The following is a 20,761-nucleotide window of genomic DNA, read 5'->3' as shown; positions in this document are numbered from 1 at the left end:
ACAAGGTGACCCCAGCCAGGTTCAAGAATGGTTCTCCACTTGACCAATGCCCTTCTGACATCATAAAATGGCCTCCACTCTTCTTTATCCCTTTTTTTGTGTGAAATATTTTTATTAGTTTCTGGATTCATAAAAACACAAACGTCTTCGCACTTATAACAGACGGCAACATTCAAGACATCTCGTCCGTTTGTATACACACATGTATGATATGCATCGCAGTATAACACACCGTTACACCTCTGCTACCCAATGTGATTACCCCATCACCTCCACATATTTAGAATACAATAATTTCCCCTGTAAAGGGGGGGGAAGGGGAAAGCTGCATCTTTTCTTCTCCACTTGTGGCCGTTGTGAACGTGTCCAGTAAGTCCAGCCCGTAGTGTCGCCTCCAACTGCCCCAGTCTCTGAGGATCTTTCCGGGGCACCCTCTACTCCTATATGTGAGCCTCTCCAATGGCATATATGGGCTCATTCCTCTCTTCCATTTGTGTAGTGTCGGTGGGGCTTGAACGCCCCAGTATTTTGCTATATCCCTCTTCATGACCACTAGACCGAAGGCACCAAATAGTAACTGTGGTCTAGCGATACCCACCTGGTTCTGGATCCCCAGAAGAATACGTTTGGGGTACAAGGGGAGGGAGACCTGCAACACGTTGTTTAGTTCCCGGATAATCTCTTCCCAGTAGGCCTGCATGTTGGGGCCGCCCCAAATCGTTTTGTGGAATTCCCTCAATTCATGTCGACATCGCAGGCACCTGGGATTTTAAGCCCGCTCAATTCGGTGAAGTTTGGCCCTGTCATAATACACCCGGTGAAGGATCTTCTATTGATTAAGGAGCAGCCGAGCCATGATTGCCACCTCCCTGGGGTGCATCAGAGCGGCCTCCCAATCGAAATCTTCCATTGCTCCTACCTCGCCCTCCCACTTTTTCCGGAGTTGGCCAAGCTTATCGGGCATATTGTTGTTCACCGTTTTGTATGTAAGTGATGCTGCCTTAAGTGTGAGTGGCTCCTGCATTAGTCATTCTTCTAGTGGCACATATTCCGGCAGGTCACTCCCAGTCAGGACCTTTGCTAGTCTCGCGTGATATAGCTAGGCATATTTGAGGAATTGGGACGTATGAAGCGTGAATTCAGCACAGAGGGCCGAAAAAGTTCTAAGGGTTCCCTTATTAGTGATGTCCCCAGTGGTCGAGATGCCAAGTGTGTCCCGTGATTCGAAAACCTTCAGTTTACTCGGTTACTCGAGCCAATTCCCTTTCCACAGTGGTGTCACCTTAGTAATCCCGTGTGCCCATCCCTGTGTTCTGGACACCCTGTCCCATGCCTCAAGAGGGGTTGATGTGGCCGTAAGCACAAGTTGGTTTCTCTAGGTCTTTGTGATGGTTTGTCTTGAATCCTGCTGTTTGATCCTGCCTAGAATGTACTCCCTTTCACTTCTGGTAGCCTTTTTTATGTGCATTGATTTGAATTTATATCTTGCAGGCTCTAGTGTTGAAGTAAAAGAAGACAAATGCTGGGAAAAAGTGGAAGTCTCCTCGAATCCCCACCGGGCGAACAAACTGACTGATAGGAATCCTAAATCCTATTGGGAGTCCAACGGTAGCACCAGTTCCCATTATATCAACATCTATATGCACAGAGGAGTCGTGATCAGGTGCGTGAGAGATGGCCGGAGGGAGGGGGAGGCATCCTGGCTTTTGGTGTGGGGAGGACAGTGAAGGTTTTACTGGGAAAATGGCATTGATGTATTATTTTGTTTAGGAAATTTTTATTAATCATTTGAAAAGTAATACAAAAGACATGTCATAAATAATTAGGAAAAAGTACAATGTAAAGTAGAATTTAAATGACATAAATAATCATAAAGAAGTGCTTGAGAAGGAGGGTGTAAGGGAGGGTCAGGAACGGGCTGTACACGGTGTCTGGGTAAAGCGGGTTTTATTCTTACATACAACTTCTTTTTACGTAAAGTTAGTCTCTCTTTAGCAAACTCGGCAGGATCCGTGGTGCCGGCTGGGGTGAATTCTCTCTTCTAGGACTGTCTTGGTCTGGACGGCGCTTCTCCCAAAGGGCCTCTCTCGCAGAGTTTTCTGGGAGACAATAAACAAAAGAAAAGGACCGATTACTTTCTTGTCCTCTACGTTTTTAACTCCAGGGGTACCAGGGAGTGAGGGACACCTTCTCGTGTTCAGGCTTTACCGCAATCTAGTGCTTAGACGTGAGGGAAGGTATTTTACAGGGTAAGGGGGTGTGCAGGGAATCTAGGAGGTAGAGGGTCTTTTAACTGCGGGTAGATAACCCCGCCGTCCCACCCAGCTCGAGAACCTGTCCCGTACCTGTCGTAGCCACACTCCTCCCTCTGGAGTGTGGCACGGCGCAGCGCGGTCTCGTTGGCCTCCTGGCTCGTCTTCTTCGGCAAGCAGCGCTTCACCTTCCCCAGCTTCGTCTGCTTCTCGTCCTGGCTTGGCGTTCTCCTCTCCTACCCGGCGTTCTTCCTCAGCGTCTTCCTCTCCTCGACACGCTCCAAGTCCTGTGACGTCACACGCCGACTCCCAATGTTCCGGTTCTTTATCCAATGCGAGGAAGGACACGTCACGGTGGGCTGTCCTTGCGTCCAGGTCGGTCTGCCAGTTAAAGGGGCCTGCTTGCATTTTGTCTGAAGGTATTCGCCATGAACAGGCCTCGTCCTGTGAGGAAGGATTAAGTAATTCTTCAGCATTGAAAGACCACCAGTCCATTTCCTTGTCGCTTCCCTGATTACCAGTCGCCTGGTTACAGAGGGGAAAGAGAATAATGAAAGAGATGAAAGGAGAGAGGGAGAGAAAGAAAAAGGGAGAAAAATAAAAAGGAAGAATGAGAAAAGAAAGGGAGGAGTAAGATTTACTACGTGGGATTAATAGCACGCAATAAGGGAGGTGGGTTGGAAGAAAGATATGAGGTGAAGGGAAGCCAGAGTAGATGGCATTGATGTATTATTAATATGGGTGTTGTAAGTATTGTAGGTCCTAATATCACACTCCACAGCATTCTGGCAGATTTGTCTTTTCTTCAACTTATGAATCGCCTCCAAGCACCAGGCTGAATACGTAAATGTTTCTTCCCAGGATAGCTCTCTAGCGTCTCCAGATGGAACTATGCGGCTTCACCCACATCTTTGCCCATCAAGGATGTGAATATATTGTGACATATAAACAGCTGACTGGTACCCTGGCTTAAGTTTGTTTTTCCTATTTGCCACTGTGAAACCGGAGTTTGCTTACTAATTCACTGACTGATGTCCTCCATATTCGACAGTGACTAGGTTAGGTCTTCTAGGGTTTCTGGCTTCAAACCCTCTCACAGGTGCCAGAAAAAAGTGCATTGTCAGGTTCATATGACATTTGCATGTGGTGTCTTGGCTCTGACCATGATCCCTCTGTCTGCTACTCCTGCTTGTCCATCACCACCCCTTGCTGTTAAATATTTTGTCCACCATAAGCGTGGAAGGGTATACTCAGATGTGAGTCCCTTGCTCATTGCACCATCAGGATTCAAGCAAGCCGGGCCGAAGACGGCTGTAATGCCAGAAACCGGTCCCCGGAAGCTTGTTTCCTTCCCAGTGTAAGAATTGGCCTGGTAGTTTGGTTTGCCCTGTTCCCATCATGCACTGGGACAAGAATAGACTAATTTGCATATAGCCAGGTTCTGAGCTGGGATGGTGCAGTGAGCTAAAAAACGGTGTTGGATCTAGCCCTGATCTCTTGACTGGGTGAGCGTATTCTGCTTAATTCAGAGACTCTGTCCATCACCATCCCTTGTTGTTGAATACTCCTGCTTCTCGAGGCACCCGAAGGCGATCCGAGAACAGGAGGTCAATATGGTTTTGGCCGAGACCCACAAGGGCAGCCCAAAGTGGTCCCCGACCCCTTCAGGTAAGTCTCCTGACAGAAAAGAGTCTAGCAATAAATTGTCCTACAAATATAGAAACCGCACTGCATGAAGAGGAGATTGTTTTCTTCCTCTGTGAAACTGTCCTGGTACCATTTGGAGACTCAACACTCTTGCTCCTCGTTGGATCTGTTCCGGGACTGAATAAGATGGATCCGGCCTTTTGAATCAATCTGCTGACTCATGGCGGGTTGAGGCTTTTCATCCGGTCATGGTGGCTATACGTATGATGGCACCACTAACCTCTGGGCCTCTCCCCATGGGTGGCTCTGCTTCTGTGTGTTTGTGAATTTTACATCTCCGGCTCCACCCTTCTTGTCTATGCATCAGTCCCTTCGCTTTTCTTTGTTGCTGTGCTTGGATTTGAGCTTGACTATTTTTCCACCCTCAAAGTTGACAGACTTTATCCAGTTGTTAAAAGACAGTTTGTTCCAGTTTTCCTGGCAAATCTCTAGCAAAGCACCTCCATACGGCCCAGAGATTTGCCAGAATGGAGGAGCTTTACAGATCAGATTAAGGTGTTATAGTTATGCCGTACAGAGGCTATGGCTGCACGGAGGTTAATGACTTGGATGCTGATAACCTCCTCCGCTCTTACTGTACTGATATGAGTCGCTTCCTGTACTTCCAAAATGCTACTAACCTATATAAAGTGAGTCTGAGAATCTTGGATCCATGGATTTAAAATTCTCCAGCTCTGGCAGATGGACTCTTTCTGTTTCTAACGTCTCTTGCCTTTATACTCTATGGGAGCAACCACTGTCCACCTTTCTGACCACATGAATAAGCTGTTTCAGGTCTGACCAATTGGACTTAGATGCTTCCAAACAAAACTTCAAGCGCGTCTGATAAGTTGATTGAGATGATGTCAATGGCCGCTAACCTGGGCTTCTAATACCGAATACGCTCCGCAGACTCCTCCGATGATATCCAGTCGACTGTGATGCACATTCCCTGCGATGGTGAATGACTCTTTGTTGAATAGCCTGATTGCTCCAGGACTGAATAAGACATAGCCGCGCAGTGACTCTCTTGTTGGTCTCGGCCTCACAAGCAAAACAGTTACACAATCAGTAAAGGAAGCTTCGAGCTCCTTCGTATGTGCAACATTCTTGTCACTGACCGTGTCAGCTCAAACCTCAGCAAAGGTAGTGCCCCTTTTGGGGCAGGCGTGGATCTAGGAAGCGCCATGAGCTGCAGCCTCCGCCGTCTTCCAGGTGCTCTGCTCTCTCAAAAGCTCTTTTTGCGATAAAAAAGCCTGTTATTTCTCCACTTATTAGAAGACCATTACAACAGATCGCTGTGTCATCCAACTTATTTATTTATGCATGTATATGGTATTCCTATGGCACAAACCTGGCCAAAAAGTATTGTAGTGCTGTACATGGTTAAAGACCAGCATAAAGTCAACGAGGAATAGAAAAGGAGCGGGGTTGTCAATAGTTAATACATTCTGATATAGTGTTCTTTGAAGAGGCGATCCTTCAACTCTTTCCTAAACTGGACCAGTGTTGGAGGTCTGTTGTTCCAGATCCCGGCTGCATAGATGGACAAGGCCGGCTGTCTTTTTCTTTCCCTTTATACACTTCTTTGTCTGCAGTGTTGGCTGCTGGTGTGCAGAGATCCACGAGAGGTGGTGAGTTTGTCTGCAAGATAGATGGGGGTGCTGGTCGTCATTGCTTTGTAATGATGCCGCTGGTTCTGAACATGGTGCGGGCAGCAAAGGGGGCAATGAAGTTCCTTCTGGACGGACCGATGTAAGAATATTTTTTCAGGACTCGGATGAGACATGCTGCAGCAGGCACGATGTCCCTAAGGCCATTGAGTAGGGCATTACCAACACCCAGATTCAAAACTATCTGGGCTGGAACAGCACTTCTCAAGTTACTTTTTAATTTTTTGTATAGAAGAGAGAAGTGGTACCAGGTCATCTTAATTTATTCACCCACCCTCCTGCCTTCTTAAACCTCTCCCCTTTGTCTCTCTCCTTTCCCGGATTTCACTTCCACTTCTCATTACCACTGCCCAGTCATCCTGACTCCCTCCGCACCACCACTGCTCTTGTGCACATATTCATGAATCACACTTACTCTCATCCTCATGTCTACACCTCCCAAAAACATGTGGGCTCTTTTGTTGCTGTCCGTTCCAGCCACTTGATCTCCCTCTTCTCTCAAATGCGTGGTAGAAACGCGAATTCACCGCTCGCCTGGTGCAGGAACAGAGCATTCCTTTTGCAGAAATATTAATTAAATGATAAGAAATCAGTGTTCTTCAAAAGTAGAAGGAGGCTTCATGAGATGAAAGATTAAAAATGTAGAAAGTGCTTATTCTACAGTATTGGGGTTTTCATAGCTTCACATACTTGAATCATTTCCTATCATCACGCTGGGAGTTCCACCGAGCAGTATCTGTCTCTGAGGCTCTAGAGGCTTGTAAACATTGTCAATTTAGTAATCAGACTGTATTGAAGAGAAAGACCTAGACTTCAACCAGTTTGTTTCAGCACTCTGAACCTCATTTGCCCCAGAGGCGACCTCAGATATTCCTGCAGCATTTCTTGTGGAATGGAGACTTCTAAAAAGTCATTTTCTGATTTCTCATTTTGTTTTAATCTCTACTGGCCCGTTTCTGAAGGGGACCAACTTTTGACTTTGATGCCAGTGAGATTGATTGCTTCGGAAAGGCGGAGTCTCCCCAAAAAGTCCTCTTCAGGACCAGCAACTGCTATGATAAAAAGCGACTAGATGTGGGGATCCCTATCAGACGTGCATTTACTGCTTCTACTGTCCTCATAGACTGCAACCCTGCCACGATGTTCTCTGCAAAAATACTTGAATGATAGAGAAGGCCGTCTTTTGAGGTGGCTCCTAGAGAAAGTCAGGGCTGGTGACCTGCCTTCTGAGGATGAGGCCCATCCTTCAGCTTAAAAGCCCCAAAAATGTCACATAGATCAAGGTATGGTTCTTAAAGCAGAGGCGTTAGCTGATGACATTGCCTCTACCTCCGCGTAGTGGTCACCTAGGGCCATAAAAATGTCTGGCGATGCTGAGCAGGCCAGTAAAACCACAATTTGAGGCATGGTCTTGTGTGAAGTGCCAACTTGTTGAACCGCCATCCACTCTGCTGTCGATGACCTCTCTGCCATCTAAGTTAGTGCCACCATTGAGCACGTCTCCACCAGTGAGGGCTTATCCATGAACGTGGAACATCACATCAATGACCGCCCCTCTACTGATGACGTCAGCATCTGCACCGTTGGTGATTTCATCATCTTTAACACCTGATACAAAGAACTACAAAAAAATCTTTGACAACACTCATCAGAAAAAGGAATTTGCTTTGACTGTAATTTCAGTAAAGGAAGTGCCAGCTAAGCTACTTCCTTCAGGTACCACTTCGGGTCATCTCTTCTCCCTTCTAACGTTTTAAGAGACTGACGATGGTTCTGAAGGTACAGCTTGGCACAGCCAGACGACCGACAGGGCTATGAGTAAAATGTCAGGACCAGGATGACGAGGGAGGTCATGATGGTGTTTGGACTGTCGATCCAGAGACTGAAGCCCAAACCTACCATTCTTATCTTGAGGATAAGAAACATCCACACTGGGGATATACGTGATCCACATTCTGATCCTCATATGAGGAATGCTCTCTGGCGCCTTCATTAAGGTACCCCAGTGTTAAAGTAAACGATCGGCTTTATCTCTGATCTTCATCGCATGATAAAAAATGATTACGCTAGGTTTCATCAGAATAAACCACAGCAACCACCACATCCACCTCCTGAGCTGGAACATTTAAAAAACAGATTCACCTCCAACTCGTGACCACGAGTGGAGGGAATTCCATGGTGATTCGAAATATTTTTAAGAGGAAGAGGAAGGACAGGGTGTGGAAGTGGGTGACTGTTGTTCCTGTAAAAGGAGATCCATCTCCACCTTTCCCAGATTCACCTTGAAATGTTATGGCGAGTTTCACTCATTGGTGGAAAGAGCTTCCACTAAGTTTACTGTGTAATTTCAAAGAGCTGTGAAGAAACATAGTGAAATACATATAGTTATCGACTGAAATTTGGCAGTACCAAATCAAGCAAGATCCAGCTTCTGTCCCTGAAACGGCGCCACATTTGGATAAAAACAAAATGCTATGCTCTTCAAAACACCTTGGTGTAAGGATGACTACAGTCAAAAGGCTGCCCAAGCTGCACTGCCAAGGTCCTGCAAACCAACATCCCCCCGTGCCACTTCTGATGGTGAGCATGGGAAGATGGAGGCTTTGGTAAGAGGGTTTCTACAGTGGCTTCAACCTCTATAAATGACCTATTTGGAGGTAAAAAACATGAGATACTGAGGCAGCTCGCTTTGTGAGTGTCTTAAAATATCCCCTTTTGAGGAGGTTATTACAGATGTTGTCAGCAGCAGCAACAACCAGATTACAATAGACTTCAATCTTATTTTCCAGCCGAAACGACTTAATAATCCTAATACAAATAGCAGGGACAAGAGAAGGGCAATTCAGTCCAAAAAGCAGGATGTGCGCTGTTGTTGACATCATAGCACAACTAATTGTCTTGAACCACAATGTGTCCCTCTTGGTGGGAGAGTTTCCAAACTACGTCTTTGGGTTCCCGTAGCATGTGTCAGATGAGTGCTGAGAATGGTCCGTTTTGCCCACATGGTGGAAAATATCCAACAGCCACCGCACTGCCCACCAAAGGGGATGCACCAACAACGACATCTACTGCAGTCGGAAGTCCTTACTATTATGGAAAAGAATTCCAGAGAAGCTATCACCCAAGCCCATCAAAACAAGGAATTCTACTCCAGATCTTTCAGAAGAGTGGCGTCTCATCCTAGATCCCGTCAATTTAACAAATAGCCAAGAAAGCAGTCATTGGAAATGGTTACACTTCAAGAACTGGTGCAGCTACTCCAGGGAGGGAAACTTATGGTTGTGTTGGCCTTCACGATGCTGAGTTGCATTTCCTGACGCACCCAAATATCGAAACTCCAGGGTGACAGAGTTCACACCAAAGGATGTCCAATATTTCCTCTTCATGTAGTGAGAGATGGGTAGTTGTCAGGCAGAGCAGTGAGTGGGGAATTTCCCGACTCAGGTTCTGACCAGTACGAACACCTCTTCCTGATTTGTCATCTCTTTTGAACCTTCCCTTGCTTCCTTGGCTCACAAAGCCCCTTCTCTTTCTTCTGTCATTCCTCCTGCCTTTGACACTTCATCTCATTTCAGCCATCTTTAATCATAATAAAAAAGAGGTCACTGGTACCCACTTTAATAATACTAAAGTTGTTTCCGTCTTCCTTGTACAGCGTCTCATTGCTCTCTTGCAGGAGCCTCTCCATTTAGTCTGAATTTCTTTTTGAGGCTTTGTGAAAACCTATAGATAATCAATGTGGGCCGCCTATTGAGTATTTAATTCGGGCTCAATTTTGACTACCCTATAATACAATAGAAACCCTGCTCAGTAGCTGGGATCCTTTTTTCTCTAACCTATGTGCAGCTATTTGAACAAAGAGAAATTAAGATTGTGTACTGCCATTACCGACTGCTGTCTCTTTATGTCTCCGATCCCACAGGCAGCTCATCCTTCTAGTCGCTGGTGAAGATTCCAGCTACATGCCGGCCCGGGTGGTGGTTGTTGGAGGAGAGACCCCTTCAAGCATCACCACTGAGCTCAACACAGTGAGTATGTGGGAATGGATCGAAGTCTCGTAAGGAGACTGGTGCCCAAAAACTAAACATGCTAAATCTGCAGAGAATGGCTGAGACACAGATTGTTACTATTCTGATTTCAGTCCAAACACCCCTCAACTCAGATTGACTGAAGCATCTTTGAACTCAACACAGCCCTAGTGTTACTGTTCTCAAATCCAATGTTTAGAGCCTGTCCTGAGAGCCAGAGTCTGAACATAGCATTTGCCACTGATAATGCTGCACAGGTCCACCCAGCCCTGATCCATACTTTCGTTCCCCTTTGGCTTCTCTGACCTGGCCTTGTTTTTTTCAATAGGTGAACATTCCTGCTACTGCTAGCCGTGTAGTCTTATTGGAAAACTTGACGCGGTTTTGGCCGATTATCCAGATCAAAATCAAGCGCTGTCAGCAGGTGAGTGACCCCGAAGCACTGTGCATGCAGTGTATTGACAAAATGCAACTCGTGTTAGTGTTAATTGTGGTTTGGTGGCGTACTGTGACAGTCCTATTATAATAGCAAAGGTACACAGAGTGAGAGGCATTTTATTGGTTGTTTCCTCCGTTATAACCGATAAACTGACTTTACTCTTCTTTTAGAAGGACCTGCCCATTCTCCAGTACTTGAATCTTTCATGGATTCACATGCTTGATTTACTGCCCGTAGTGAGGCTAGGAGTGGATGTGTACATAGCGTCAACTAGTTCTGAGAGTTTCTCTATGCCTTTTCTCTGAAACCCTAATTTCTATGCCACTGTGTAAAATGAAGAAAGAGCCGAGTTTAGCAATTCTGGTTGAACCAGCTTAGGTCAGACAACACTGGTGTTCGGAGCACTTGAAAATGTCCATACGAATCCCAATTTAGTTTTATCTACGTTCTCATCGGCTGTCTCTAGAGGAGGACACGTTTTGTAACATAACCCATAGTCCTGACAATTGAGGGACCTGCTGCTCAGGTCGTGGGGCCTGATTCGAGTTTGGCGGACAGGTACTCCATCCCAAGTGTGAAGGATCTCACATACTCCTTAATGCAAATGCCATAGAATTTAATGCACTTGTAATCCGGCTGATGGGATATCTGTTCTGTCTGTCCACTACAAATCAGGCCTTTAGATTTATGTTCTTTAGACCTCCAAGAAATTTGCAGACAGATTGTGCAAGTGCACAGAGCTCCATCTTGAACGGCAGCCTGCATTTTGAAATGGGCACCTTTCATAGTGTGGTCAAGCTTTAAAGGGGCAGAGATTCTTTCCTCCTCACACCAGCGTCTGCCTAACCAACTCCAAGGAGCCAAGACAGGGCTAAAATACTCATCTATCAGATTTCACCTAATTGCTATTTCTTAGCACCCGAAAAGAACCAATCAAACACCTTTGTTCTCTCTAGGTTAATGAAGCAATTCATTAATGGAATGGACACTGGTTTCAAATGTCAAGTCTATCTAAAAACCTTCATGTTCAATCAGCCTTAATGAAGCTCCTTTTCAAACCTTTTCAGAGGACGTCTATTCATCGTCTTTCATGGACAACAACCTTCCTACGTGTCAATGCCTCTGCCAGGAGGAAAAATTGAAATGCAGGCGTTCTCCATAAATGAATCAAACATAAGCTTTTGCAGTGAAAGTGAGTCTGAAAGCCAACTCATGAAGTATCTCCAAGGTTCCCCTTAAATCAGCTACTTAGGCTACCTGTCTCTTCTTTCTGCTGTGCAGCTGAAAGGAGGTTACATGTTTTCTGTGCCAAGAGATGTCTGAAACTTAACTCATAAATAAAAGTCAGTCAGCCCAAGTTTTTGTATCTTTTCCTAAAGCTAACATAGGCAGAGCTTTGTCTAAGCAAGGCATATGAAGAGGGATTGTCTACTGCGGCAGTTCATTTCATACACTAGCTGGGTTGTCGACTTCTACTGATGAGCACTATGGATATATCAAGCCCGCCTCTTTCAGCTGTAACAGAACTGCACTTACGCCACACTGCAGCGTCTGTGTTTATACTGAACTTCTTGCTCTAGTCAGGAGCTCTTAGCACTGGAGCAGAGCACAATGCCTCTTTTCAACACTCCACCAGCCAGTGAACTTACTTGGGTTGTTTGTTCACAGAACTCAGTAGCCTTCTGGTGTCCTTAGTGTCAATAGGTAAGAGGAGCCGAGTCAAGTTAGACATCCTGAAACTGGACGCACCCGGTTAGGGTTCCAAAATGTGCATCTCTATTATATGGCTGGGCTTCTGTAGTATGCGGCATTATGGTGTGCAGACGGCAAAAATAGAGAAATGCGTCTGCGGCCAGCCTGGTGGACAACAGCGATTTTTCCCCAGGGTGTTGATGTGTGGTGCCGACGGACTGCTCACGTGTGGACCTTTTGAACTACCCCTTGCGCATCATTCCACAGAAACGTTTTCAGAGCTCTCCCATGTCAACAAGGACGTCACAATGGAATGGCTCCTCCCACGACTCCACTTGAGGTCATCGGAGCCATAAGAAGACATAGTCTGCGTGCTGACGTTGGTTCCCATTTTTCCGCTCCATCGATGCATAACGGTTTTTCTGGGCTCATCATTTCTTTGTAGTTTTACACTGTTACAGTTGTCTGTAATTGTAGCAGTGGGATGGCTGCCCAGAAAAAGCCTGGATTTAAATCTTGTAGGGAATAACAGACCCCCACGATGATTGTCTTTGGTGCCTGTCATCTGACCACAACGTTGAGGGATGCTCTTCATGTCGCCTTATGAACCCGAAGGCCCTTAAGGAGAGGGAAGCAAAACTGTTCATGGCCAGGGCAAAGAAGCAGAAGAGGGGTTGGGAAAGGACAAAGTCGAGGTCCAAGTCACCGATGATGCACACCTCAAAGTCGTCGAGGAAGCACAAGAAGAAGCGGCGTCATGGCTCCAGACGTCACTCTTCCAAGGACAAGTCGCTGAAGTCAGGGTCTTCAGCTTTACTGCGTCAGAGGAAGGATGAGATCCCTCTTTCCCCTTCACTGCAGGTGACCCCAGCTAATTCTCCAACTCAGAGGAGATCTCCGTCGCCCATGGAAGCAACGCCTTTGCCTCCAATCACTTTGTCCCCGGTGTATCCGGCTCTGCAGCCAGATCCAGCCTTACAACCTCGGGTTGTTCCTGGGCAGGCAGAACCGGATCCGTACCGACCTTTTCCGGCTCCAGGAAAGGATTCTTCGCATTTTTCAAATGCGATGTATGGCATGTTTAGCAGGACGACTAACCCTTCCGGTGCGCCTGTTGGCCCAGTGGGTCCGCTTTCCTTCAACATGGGCTTACCCTAACATTTGCTCAGGCACCTTTTATGCCGTGGATGCTGATGACCCCCAATTGGCCTCTCCCGACGCCGAGGTTCTTGTCGCTGATTCCATCCCAGGAGGGAAGGATGGATTATTCTGCCGCACGGTCTGTCTCCATCGATGCCGGTTCGAAGTCACTGGCGCCATGTCTGGCTCCACCCACCCATGCCGATACCGAAGATAAGGTAAAAAAGAGAGGCACAAAGTCTTCTGGAAGAGGAAGAATCCCAGGAGCGACAGTAAGAGGTGGAGGAAGGGGAGATAGTAGATCCCACGCATTAATTTGAAGGGCTTCCGGAAGCTAGTGGGTTGGATACGTCGCCAGAGTGGGAACTTTCTTCTCCTAAGGCTCTTCCTTCTCGGGAAGTTTCTTCCTATCACTCTGTCATCAGAAAGGCTGCTAACCTTATGGGTTTGCAGTTGTCCACTGCAGAGGTCAAATTGAACATTCGGAGGGAGGCTCTTTGCTCTCCATCATCTGTGATCGTGCCCTTGCTTCTGTTCAGTGAGGCCTTGACGGAAACCATTCTGGAAGTGTGGCAAAAGCCTATGTCTGCTCCAGCTGTGTCCAGATCAGTGGCAAGGTAGTACAAGGTTGCGCCTGAGGATCCAGCCTTTTTAGCGACTCACCCTTTGCTCGAGAGCTTGGTGGTTCAGACTTCATGTTTTTCGAAGCAATCTTCAGGTTCCTTTCCATCCACTCCTGGGCATAGGGACTCAAAAGAATTGGAGCAGCCTGCAAAAAAGGTATTTTTATCATCCAGTATGGCTCTAATGCAATGTGCCTACCAGGATGCTACATGCGTGCGTTGACTGACTCGGCTAAGGAAGTGATGCCTAAACTCACAGAGGATGTCCAGGGCCACTTTGCAGAGGTGTTGTTGGACACTCAAGTTGCGGCCTGTCAAGTTATTCATTTAGGGCTTGACATGGCTAAATTTGTTGCTAGGGTGATCGGTTCCTCAGTTTTAACTAGAAGGCATGTCTGGCTGAGGGGGCCGGGTTTCTCTCCAGATGTTCAGGCCACACTTTTAGATCTTCCTTTTGATTGGCTCTAGACTTTTTGGGACCAAGGCGGACTCAGAACTACAGCGCTTTAAAGACAGTAGAGATACTGCTAGATCTCTAGGTCTGCAATCTCAGCCTAGGGGTTTTGGATACAGAAGATTTCAGGGCTTTGGAAATGCTGCTCCATTTTGGGCCTGACTGCAGCAGCAACAACAGGCAAACCCACTGTATAGGACATATAGAGGGAAGGGTAGCGGTCCTCTGCGTGGATCTGCTTGCCAACAAGTATCCTCCTCCTCCTCCTCCTCTCCTGTTCCCCCAACTGGCTCCACAGGAAAGAAGCTCTAGATCCCCATCTTAGAGCATGTTGGACCCGTGGGATATCAGATGTTCCATTTTCTACGAAATTGGAAATCTGTTACATCAGATCTCTGAGTTTTGAATCTTGGAGAAAATGGTTACCCCCTTCCTTTCCGGGAGTTTCCCCCTTCTTTCCCCTCTCGTCAGGGTTGGTGTTCGGAGGACCATCTGTCCCTTCTGCTGCAGGAGGTTCTATCTTTGCTACAGAAAGCTGCGATAAAGGTGGTTCCGGAGCACGAAAGGGGTCAGGGATGTACTCTGGGTATTTCTTGATATCCACCCTCCCCCCCCTGAAAAAATGGGCGATTGAGACCGATCTAAGACCTCAGGGTCTTTAATTTTTATCTCAAACAGGAGAAATTCAAGTTGTCCTGTCGCGTTCTAATCTAGGACCCTGATCGATACTGTGACCCTATGCCCCTATACGGCTATAATCCCTTTGTACCCCTATATTGGCATAACCGATCAAATGCAATATTCAGAAACTCGTCTCTGGCCTCACACGTTCAGAGCCACATTTCAGAATCACTTCCTCTGCAGCTTCCTTTGCAGCTCATTAGTGCAATGACACAGCAGAAGCCACTATCTAAGATTCCTAGATTACACTCCGAGTTCTTCAACAAGATAAAACTCAGCAACCTGGGAAAGCCCCACTTGCTATGTTTTGATTAGTAATAGAACTCTAATGAGCACTGATAGACGACCGCTTCCTAGTGACATCTTTATTTACGTCTTATGTCCAAAAACTTACGTCAAACAAGGCACCTTTCAGGTATAAATATTATCAACGTTGCCTTAAGCAAATGCTAGCTAGCTGCCTCAATGACATCGCTGCCGTTATCGCTGCTGATGCTATCGCTGCGAACGAGCGAACGATGGTGTGGTGAACAGAGGAGCTGAACAGCCGTCCCTTGCAGAGCCCAGCAGATGCAACCAGCCCACGGACGCTGCCCCTCCTCCTCCTCTTTGACGCGCTGAGAAAGACGCTGTCTTTTCTCCTGCCGAGAAAATCCAGCTCTGGCGTTTCCAGCCTACTCTTGCGAGTGACTGGGATATCGAGTCCTGAAGGAGATACAAGCCCTCCAACATTCTATTCCAGAGGTATGGTGTTGACTAAACCCTTAGAGAGAATTCTTGAAGCAAACCTTGGCAAAACCAACTTAACTAAAGCTACTTACTTACTCCCCTTCCAAGTATTAGGCTTAGGTCAGGTACACTGGGGTAGGCGTAGTTCGAAGCACCAGTTGAGAACGTTAGTCAAATGTATATATGAATGTATATATGTTTTTATTCATTTTAAACCATTGTATGGCTAAGAAACCATATCAATGCTTTTATAGTATTATTTCGCAATCCTCATTTTACTGTACGCACTTTTTATAATAACAAGTCTTGCAATTGTGGCAATTCATTTCTCTTGTATGAGAAGAAAGACTGTTCAATAAATAATACCTTTTATTGAAAACGCCTGTCTCTCTATTCTCTACATATTGTGAAAGTAATCTGCACAACAACTGACTGAGTAAAATAACTGTCTATTGTTTCACACGACTCTAGAGATTGACTCTTATCTGAGGAGCAAAGTTGTCATGTTGCACGGTTGTTGGAAAACTGAATCCCTTCTTGGCTGTGCCAGGGAAGCTGATCACTTCCTATTCAGTCAAGAAAGTTTCCAGTGACCTCTGAGCTAGTTGGTAACGAACCCAATTAAGTTTAGCATAGTCAGTAGAGGCCTGGAAGATCCGCACTTCTACGTCGATACTACTGTTTATGTTATTCCAATGCGCAGGGCCTATTGGGAAAATAGGAACTACACTACAGTCCCAAGGTCAGGTTCTTCTGGTGCTGCAGCAGGTAGACTAGATGGTGTTGATCAATTTGCAAGATGCGTATTTTCATATTCCCATCCTGAAGTCGCATCAGAAGTATCAGTGGGGTCCCAACACTAGCAGTTTGCGGTCCTTCCGTTCGATCTTACATCCGCACCATGGGTCTTCACAAAGATGACAGCGAGGGTAGTGGCACATCTTAGGAGGTCAGGGATTCGTGTTTCCCCTACCTGGACGACTGGCTGCTCAAAGCAAAGTCACCAGAGATGGCGTTGCAAGTGACGACTAAGCTGTTGTTCGACTTGGGTTTTTGGATAAATGTGCCCAAGTCTCACCTGGTGCCCTCTCAGCGCAACCTGTTCATAGGGGTGGTACTGGACACTACTGTGAGTCGTGCTTTCCCGCCTCCTGAGAGAATTCTAGACATACAGGGAATGATTCCAATGTTTTAAGATAGAGCGGCCGTTCCATTCCTAAAGGTCCTACCCCTGCTCGGTCGGTTCGCTTCCTGCATACTGTTGGTCAACCACGCACGCTGGCACATGAGGGCTCTCCAGTGGTGTCTCCGCAGGCAGTGGTTTCAAGGCAGCGCACCCAAACCAACAGACCATGCACGCAACCTGGGATTCATCCTGGACTCCTCCCTCTCCATGACCAGACAAGTCAACGCCGTCTCCTCGTCGTGCTTCAACATCCTGCGCATGCTACGTAAGATCTTCCGGTGGATCCCCACCGAGACCAGGAAGACGGTCACCCAGGCCCTCGTCACCAGCCGTCTGGACTACGGCAACTCCTTCTATGCCGGAACCACCGCCTAACTCCAGAAGAGACTCCAGCGGATCCAGAACGCCTCAGCACGACTCATCCTGGACATCCCCCGTCGCAGCCACATCTCCGGACACCTGAGAGACCTGCACTGGCTCCCGGTCAACAAGAGAATCACCTTCCGTCTCCACACCCACGCACACAAAGCCCTACACAACCAAGGCCCAGGGTACCTCAACAGCCGCCTCAACTTCTACGCTCCCAAACGCCAGCTTCGATCGACCGGCCACGCCCTCGCCGCCGTCCCCCGCATCCGAAGAGCCACCACAGGGGGACGGTCCTTCTCCTACCTCGCCGCCAAGACATGGAACTCCCTCCCGACCCACCTCCGCCTGACCCAGGACCACCTCGCCTTCAGGAAGCAACTCAAGACCTGGCTGTTCGAGCAGTAGCAGACCCCCCTCCCCTAGCGCCTTGAGACCCTCTGGGTGAGTAGTGCGCTATATAAATGCTTTGATTGATTGATTGATTGAACACAACTGAGGTCTCAGGGAGGTGGTCAGAATCTCCAATCTCCAGAGACACTGCAGCGGAGCTGTTATTGTGGAGTGTTCCAGGCAAACTGTCTCAAGGGAAGCCGTTTCAACCTCTTTCGCTGGTGGCCACAGTGATAGCGGATGCCTCCGCTCTAGGGTGCGGAGCTCATCTGGGGGATCTGGAGGTCAAGGGCCTTTGGTTACAGAGAAAAGATTGCTTCATATCAATCTTCTGCAATTGTTGGTGATATGTTTGGCTCTCAAGGCCTTCCTTCCCTTTGCGGTCAGTCAGTTCAGGTCCTGATGGACAACACAACCGCAATGTGGTACATCAGCAAACAGGGAGGAGTAGGGTTGTATCGCCATTGCAGTGGGGCTCTATGACTCTGGTCCTGGGTTCAGGATCATCAGATTTGTGTAATTGCAAATTATCTGGCCAGGGTGCTGAATGTTGCTGCGGACAGTCTCAGTCTGCATTACTTGGCCGATCACAAGGGGGGGTCTTCATCCGGAGGTAGTCTGTCATATTTTTCAGGATGTGGGGGGGTCTTCTCGATTGGACTTGTTTGCCAGTCAAGAGAATGCTCACAGCCCATCATTCTGCAGTCTCCAGTATTTGGTACCGGAAGCGTTTGGGGATGCGTTTCCATTAGATTGGGGGTAATAGCTTCTTTACGTCTTATCCCGCCCCCCAAAAACCCTTGATTCCTCGGATTCCTCGGAAGATTTGCCAAGATCGGGCCGAGTTATAGTGATCGCCCTGAATAGGCCAAGAAGGGTGTGGAACACAGACCTATTTCATCTCTCATCGCACCCTCTGCTCCGTCTCCCTCGCAGGGCAGACCTCCTCTCGCAGTTGCGGGGGTAGGTTCTACACCCCCACCTCCAGACCCTGCACCTTCATGCCTGGAGATTGAACGGGGCAACCTGAGTCCTTTCTTTCTCCTGCCGGATGTGGTGGATGTTCTGTTATCGGCAGGGAGACTGTCCGCCACATCTGTTTATTCTGGTAGGTGGACCAGGTTAGTAAAATTTTGCGGAGAGATAGCAATTGAGCCTTTGCAGGCCCCTTTGTCTGATACTCTGATTTTAGCACTTTCCTTGGCTTAGCAGGGTTGTGCGGTAGCAACTGTTAAAGGCTACTTGTCTGCTGGTCAGCCTTTCTTTGCTTACCAGACCAACCCTCTTTGTTTAAGTCTCCTCTAGTCATGAAATTCATTTAGTTTCCTCCCGCTCCATTCATCATGCCTCAATAGGATTTAAATTTAGTTCTTCCTTTCCTGATGGGGTTTCCCTTTTAGCCTCTGCATAGTAATCCACTGAGACTTCTGTCATTCAAGACAATCTTTCTGATTACAATTACTTCTGCTAGGAGGGTTAGTAAGCTGCAGGCTCTTAGTTTTAAGCCTCCTTTTTACCTCTATCCATGCGGATAAGATGGATCTTAGGACCAGAGCTGCTTTCCTGCCTAAGGTGGTCCCTCCCACTTTCTATCCTCCCCCTCACCCTTGTAAGGAGGAGGAGAGACTTCACCACCTGGACCCTAAGAGGGCGGTGAGCTTCTACCTGGATAGGTCAAAAGACTTCAGGCTGGGCAGCCAACTTGACTTTGGTTATGAAGAGTATCAAGGGCAAGGCTCTACACAAGAGAGCGCTGTCCAGGTGGATCATCAAACTCTGCTACTACCTGGCCAAGAAGGAGCAACCTGAAGGTATTCGATCTCATTCCACCAAAGCTAAGTCTTCTTCTTCGGCTTTGGCTAGAAGTGTCCCTGTTGAAGACATCTGCAAGGTGGCAACTTGGGCCTCCGTCCACACTTTTGCGAAGCATTACTGCTTAGACTCAGAAGTGACGGCCACTTTGCATGTTCTGTGCTGCAGGATTTTGTGGTATAGGTAGGCAGGCACCTTCCTCCGGGAGCGGGACTGCTTGCACATTCAATTCAAAAGGTGAGGAATCCACAGCCAGACTTATCTACCTTCAGTAACGCTTTTTCTTGTGGATACAGTATCTGCCAGTGGATTCCTGACTGACGCACCCGCCTCCCCATTGCCTGCTTACTTATACCGAGAAGATTTTTGGCGTGAAATTCATGTGTTTCATTGTTATTCAAAATAATGTGATGTTTGTTAATAGGAAATGTCTATTTCTTAGAATATCCAGTTTCTTTTCTCCTTTAAGTAGTATACAGTGTATACTTGAGGAAATGTTGTATACAGTGTATACTTGAGGAAATGTTGTCGGTTTACCCGTGCGCCTCGAAGGCACAGAAAAAATGGACGGAACTGATGTCAGCATACCGACGAGGTCATCTTACGGCTCCAATGACATCACGCGGAGACGCGAGCGGAGCCTTTTCATTGTGACATTGCCGTCAACATGGGAGAGCTATCAAAAAGTTTCTGTGGAATGCTGTGCAAGGGGCAATTCAAAAGGTAAGGAATCCACAGGTAGGTACTGTATCCACCAGAAAAAGCGTTACAGAAGGTAAGTAACTTGTTTGTTACATAAAGCGCTGTATGCCTGGCTTCTCCCTATCTGGTGGCTGAAGCCATTCCAACATGTCCAGTCGCTGATGGATATGACTCAGTAGCTAGTGAGCAGCTGCCAGAGGGTGGGAGATCTAAACTTAAACAGTACCTTCGTTACTATGGTAGAGGTGGCCACTCTGCTCCAGGTGATATGTTGGAGAATTTCTCTGCCAGGTGAGGGCTGATCAGAGCCTCTCACGGACGATGTGGTTTTTCATATGTGTGTATCTCGGATAATGCTGCAGTGTTCAGTTGTTTTTATGTTTCTTGTATTCTGCATGACAAATGCTTATGAAGACAAGTTTGGAAAAAAACGAACTTGGGTTGTTTCATTGATGTGCACTCTGTGAAGATGCAACGTGCTCCTCTACCCTCTCACAAATATAGAATAATATCCTTTGATGTCTTAAAAGGTCCTCATCTGGGAAATTGAAACATTCGAGTGGGCTCTTCCATTTGCTGTGTTTTAGCCTCTCTTTGAGAGTGGGGAACTCGTTCTGCACTTTGCAGATGTCCCCCTGCAGCTTGCACCTCTATGAGCTCAGGAAAGGGGCCACTGTCAGGCTGGTTCCTGAAGTCGCCATAACTAAGGTCTTGCCCTGGCTCCCTGCAGACGCACACATGGAGCATCCCATGCCGCCGTGGTTTGCACCTTTGCTTGTGGGTTTCATAGGTTTCTGAACGGCTTGAGGATCGATCCACTGCTTGGACCAGTCTGCTTGAATTTGAGTCTTTCCTGTGTCCCACCACAATTGTTGCCGTGTTTGATTCCTTTACCTGACACTTGA

The 20,761-nt window shown here is 47.3% G+C and overlaps 1 protein-coding gene across 4 annotated transcripts in view; it reads left to right on the top strand.

Moving 5' to 3' along the window:
* LOC147706699 (cullin-9-like) overlaps positions 1-20,761 on the top strand; it is a 354,395-nt gene that overhangs the window by 194,284 nt on the left and 139,350 nt on the right. For all 4 annotated transcript variants that reach the window (XM_086925838.1, XM_086925836.1, XM_086925837.1 and 1 more), the window contains exons 16-18: positions 1,492-1,663; positions 9,534-9,639; positions 9,968-10,063. In XM_086925838.1, the coding sequence (XP_086781964.1) occupies positions 1,492-1,663; positions 9,534-9,639; positions 9,968-10,063 (374 nt within the window). The remainder of the gene's footprint in view (positions 1-1,491; positions 1,664-9,533; positions 9,640-9,967; positions 10,064-20,761) is intronic.

This window comes from Lissotriton vulgaris, chromosome 6, assembly GCF_964263255.1.
Source record: "Lissotriton vulgaris chromosome 6, aLisVul1.2, whole genome shotgun sequence".
Lineage (NCBI taxonomy): Eukaryota > Metazoa > Chordata > Amphibia > Caudata > Salamandridae > Lissotriton > Lissotriton vulgaris.
Note: the sequence above shows the minus strand (reverse complement) of the source record. Positions and strands in the feature narration are given on the sequence as shown.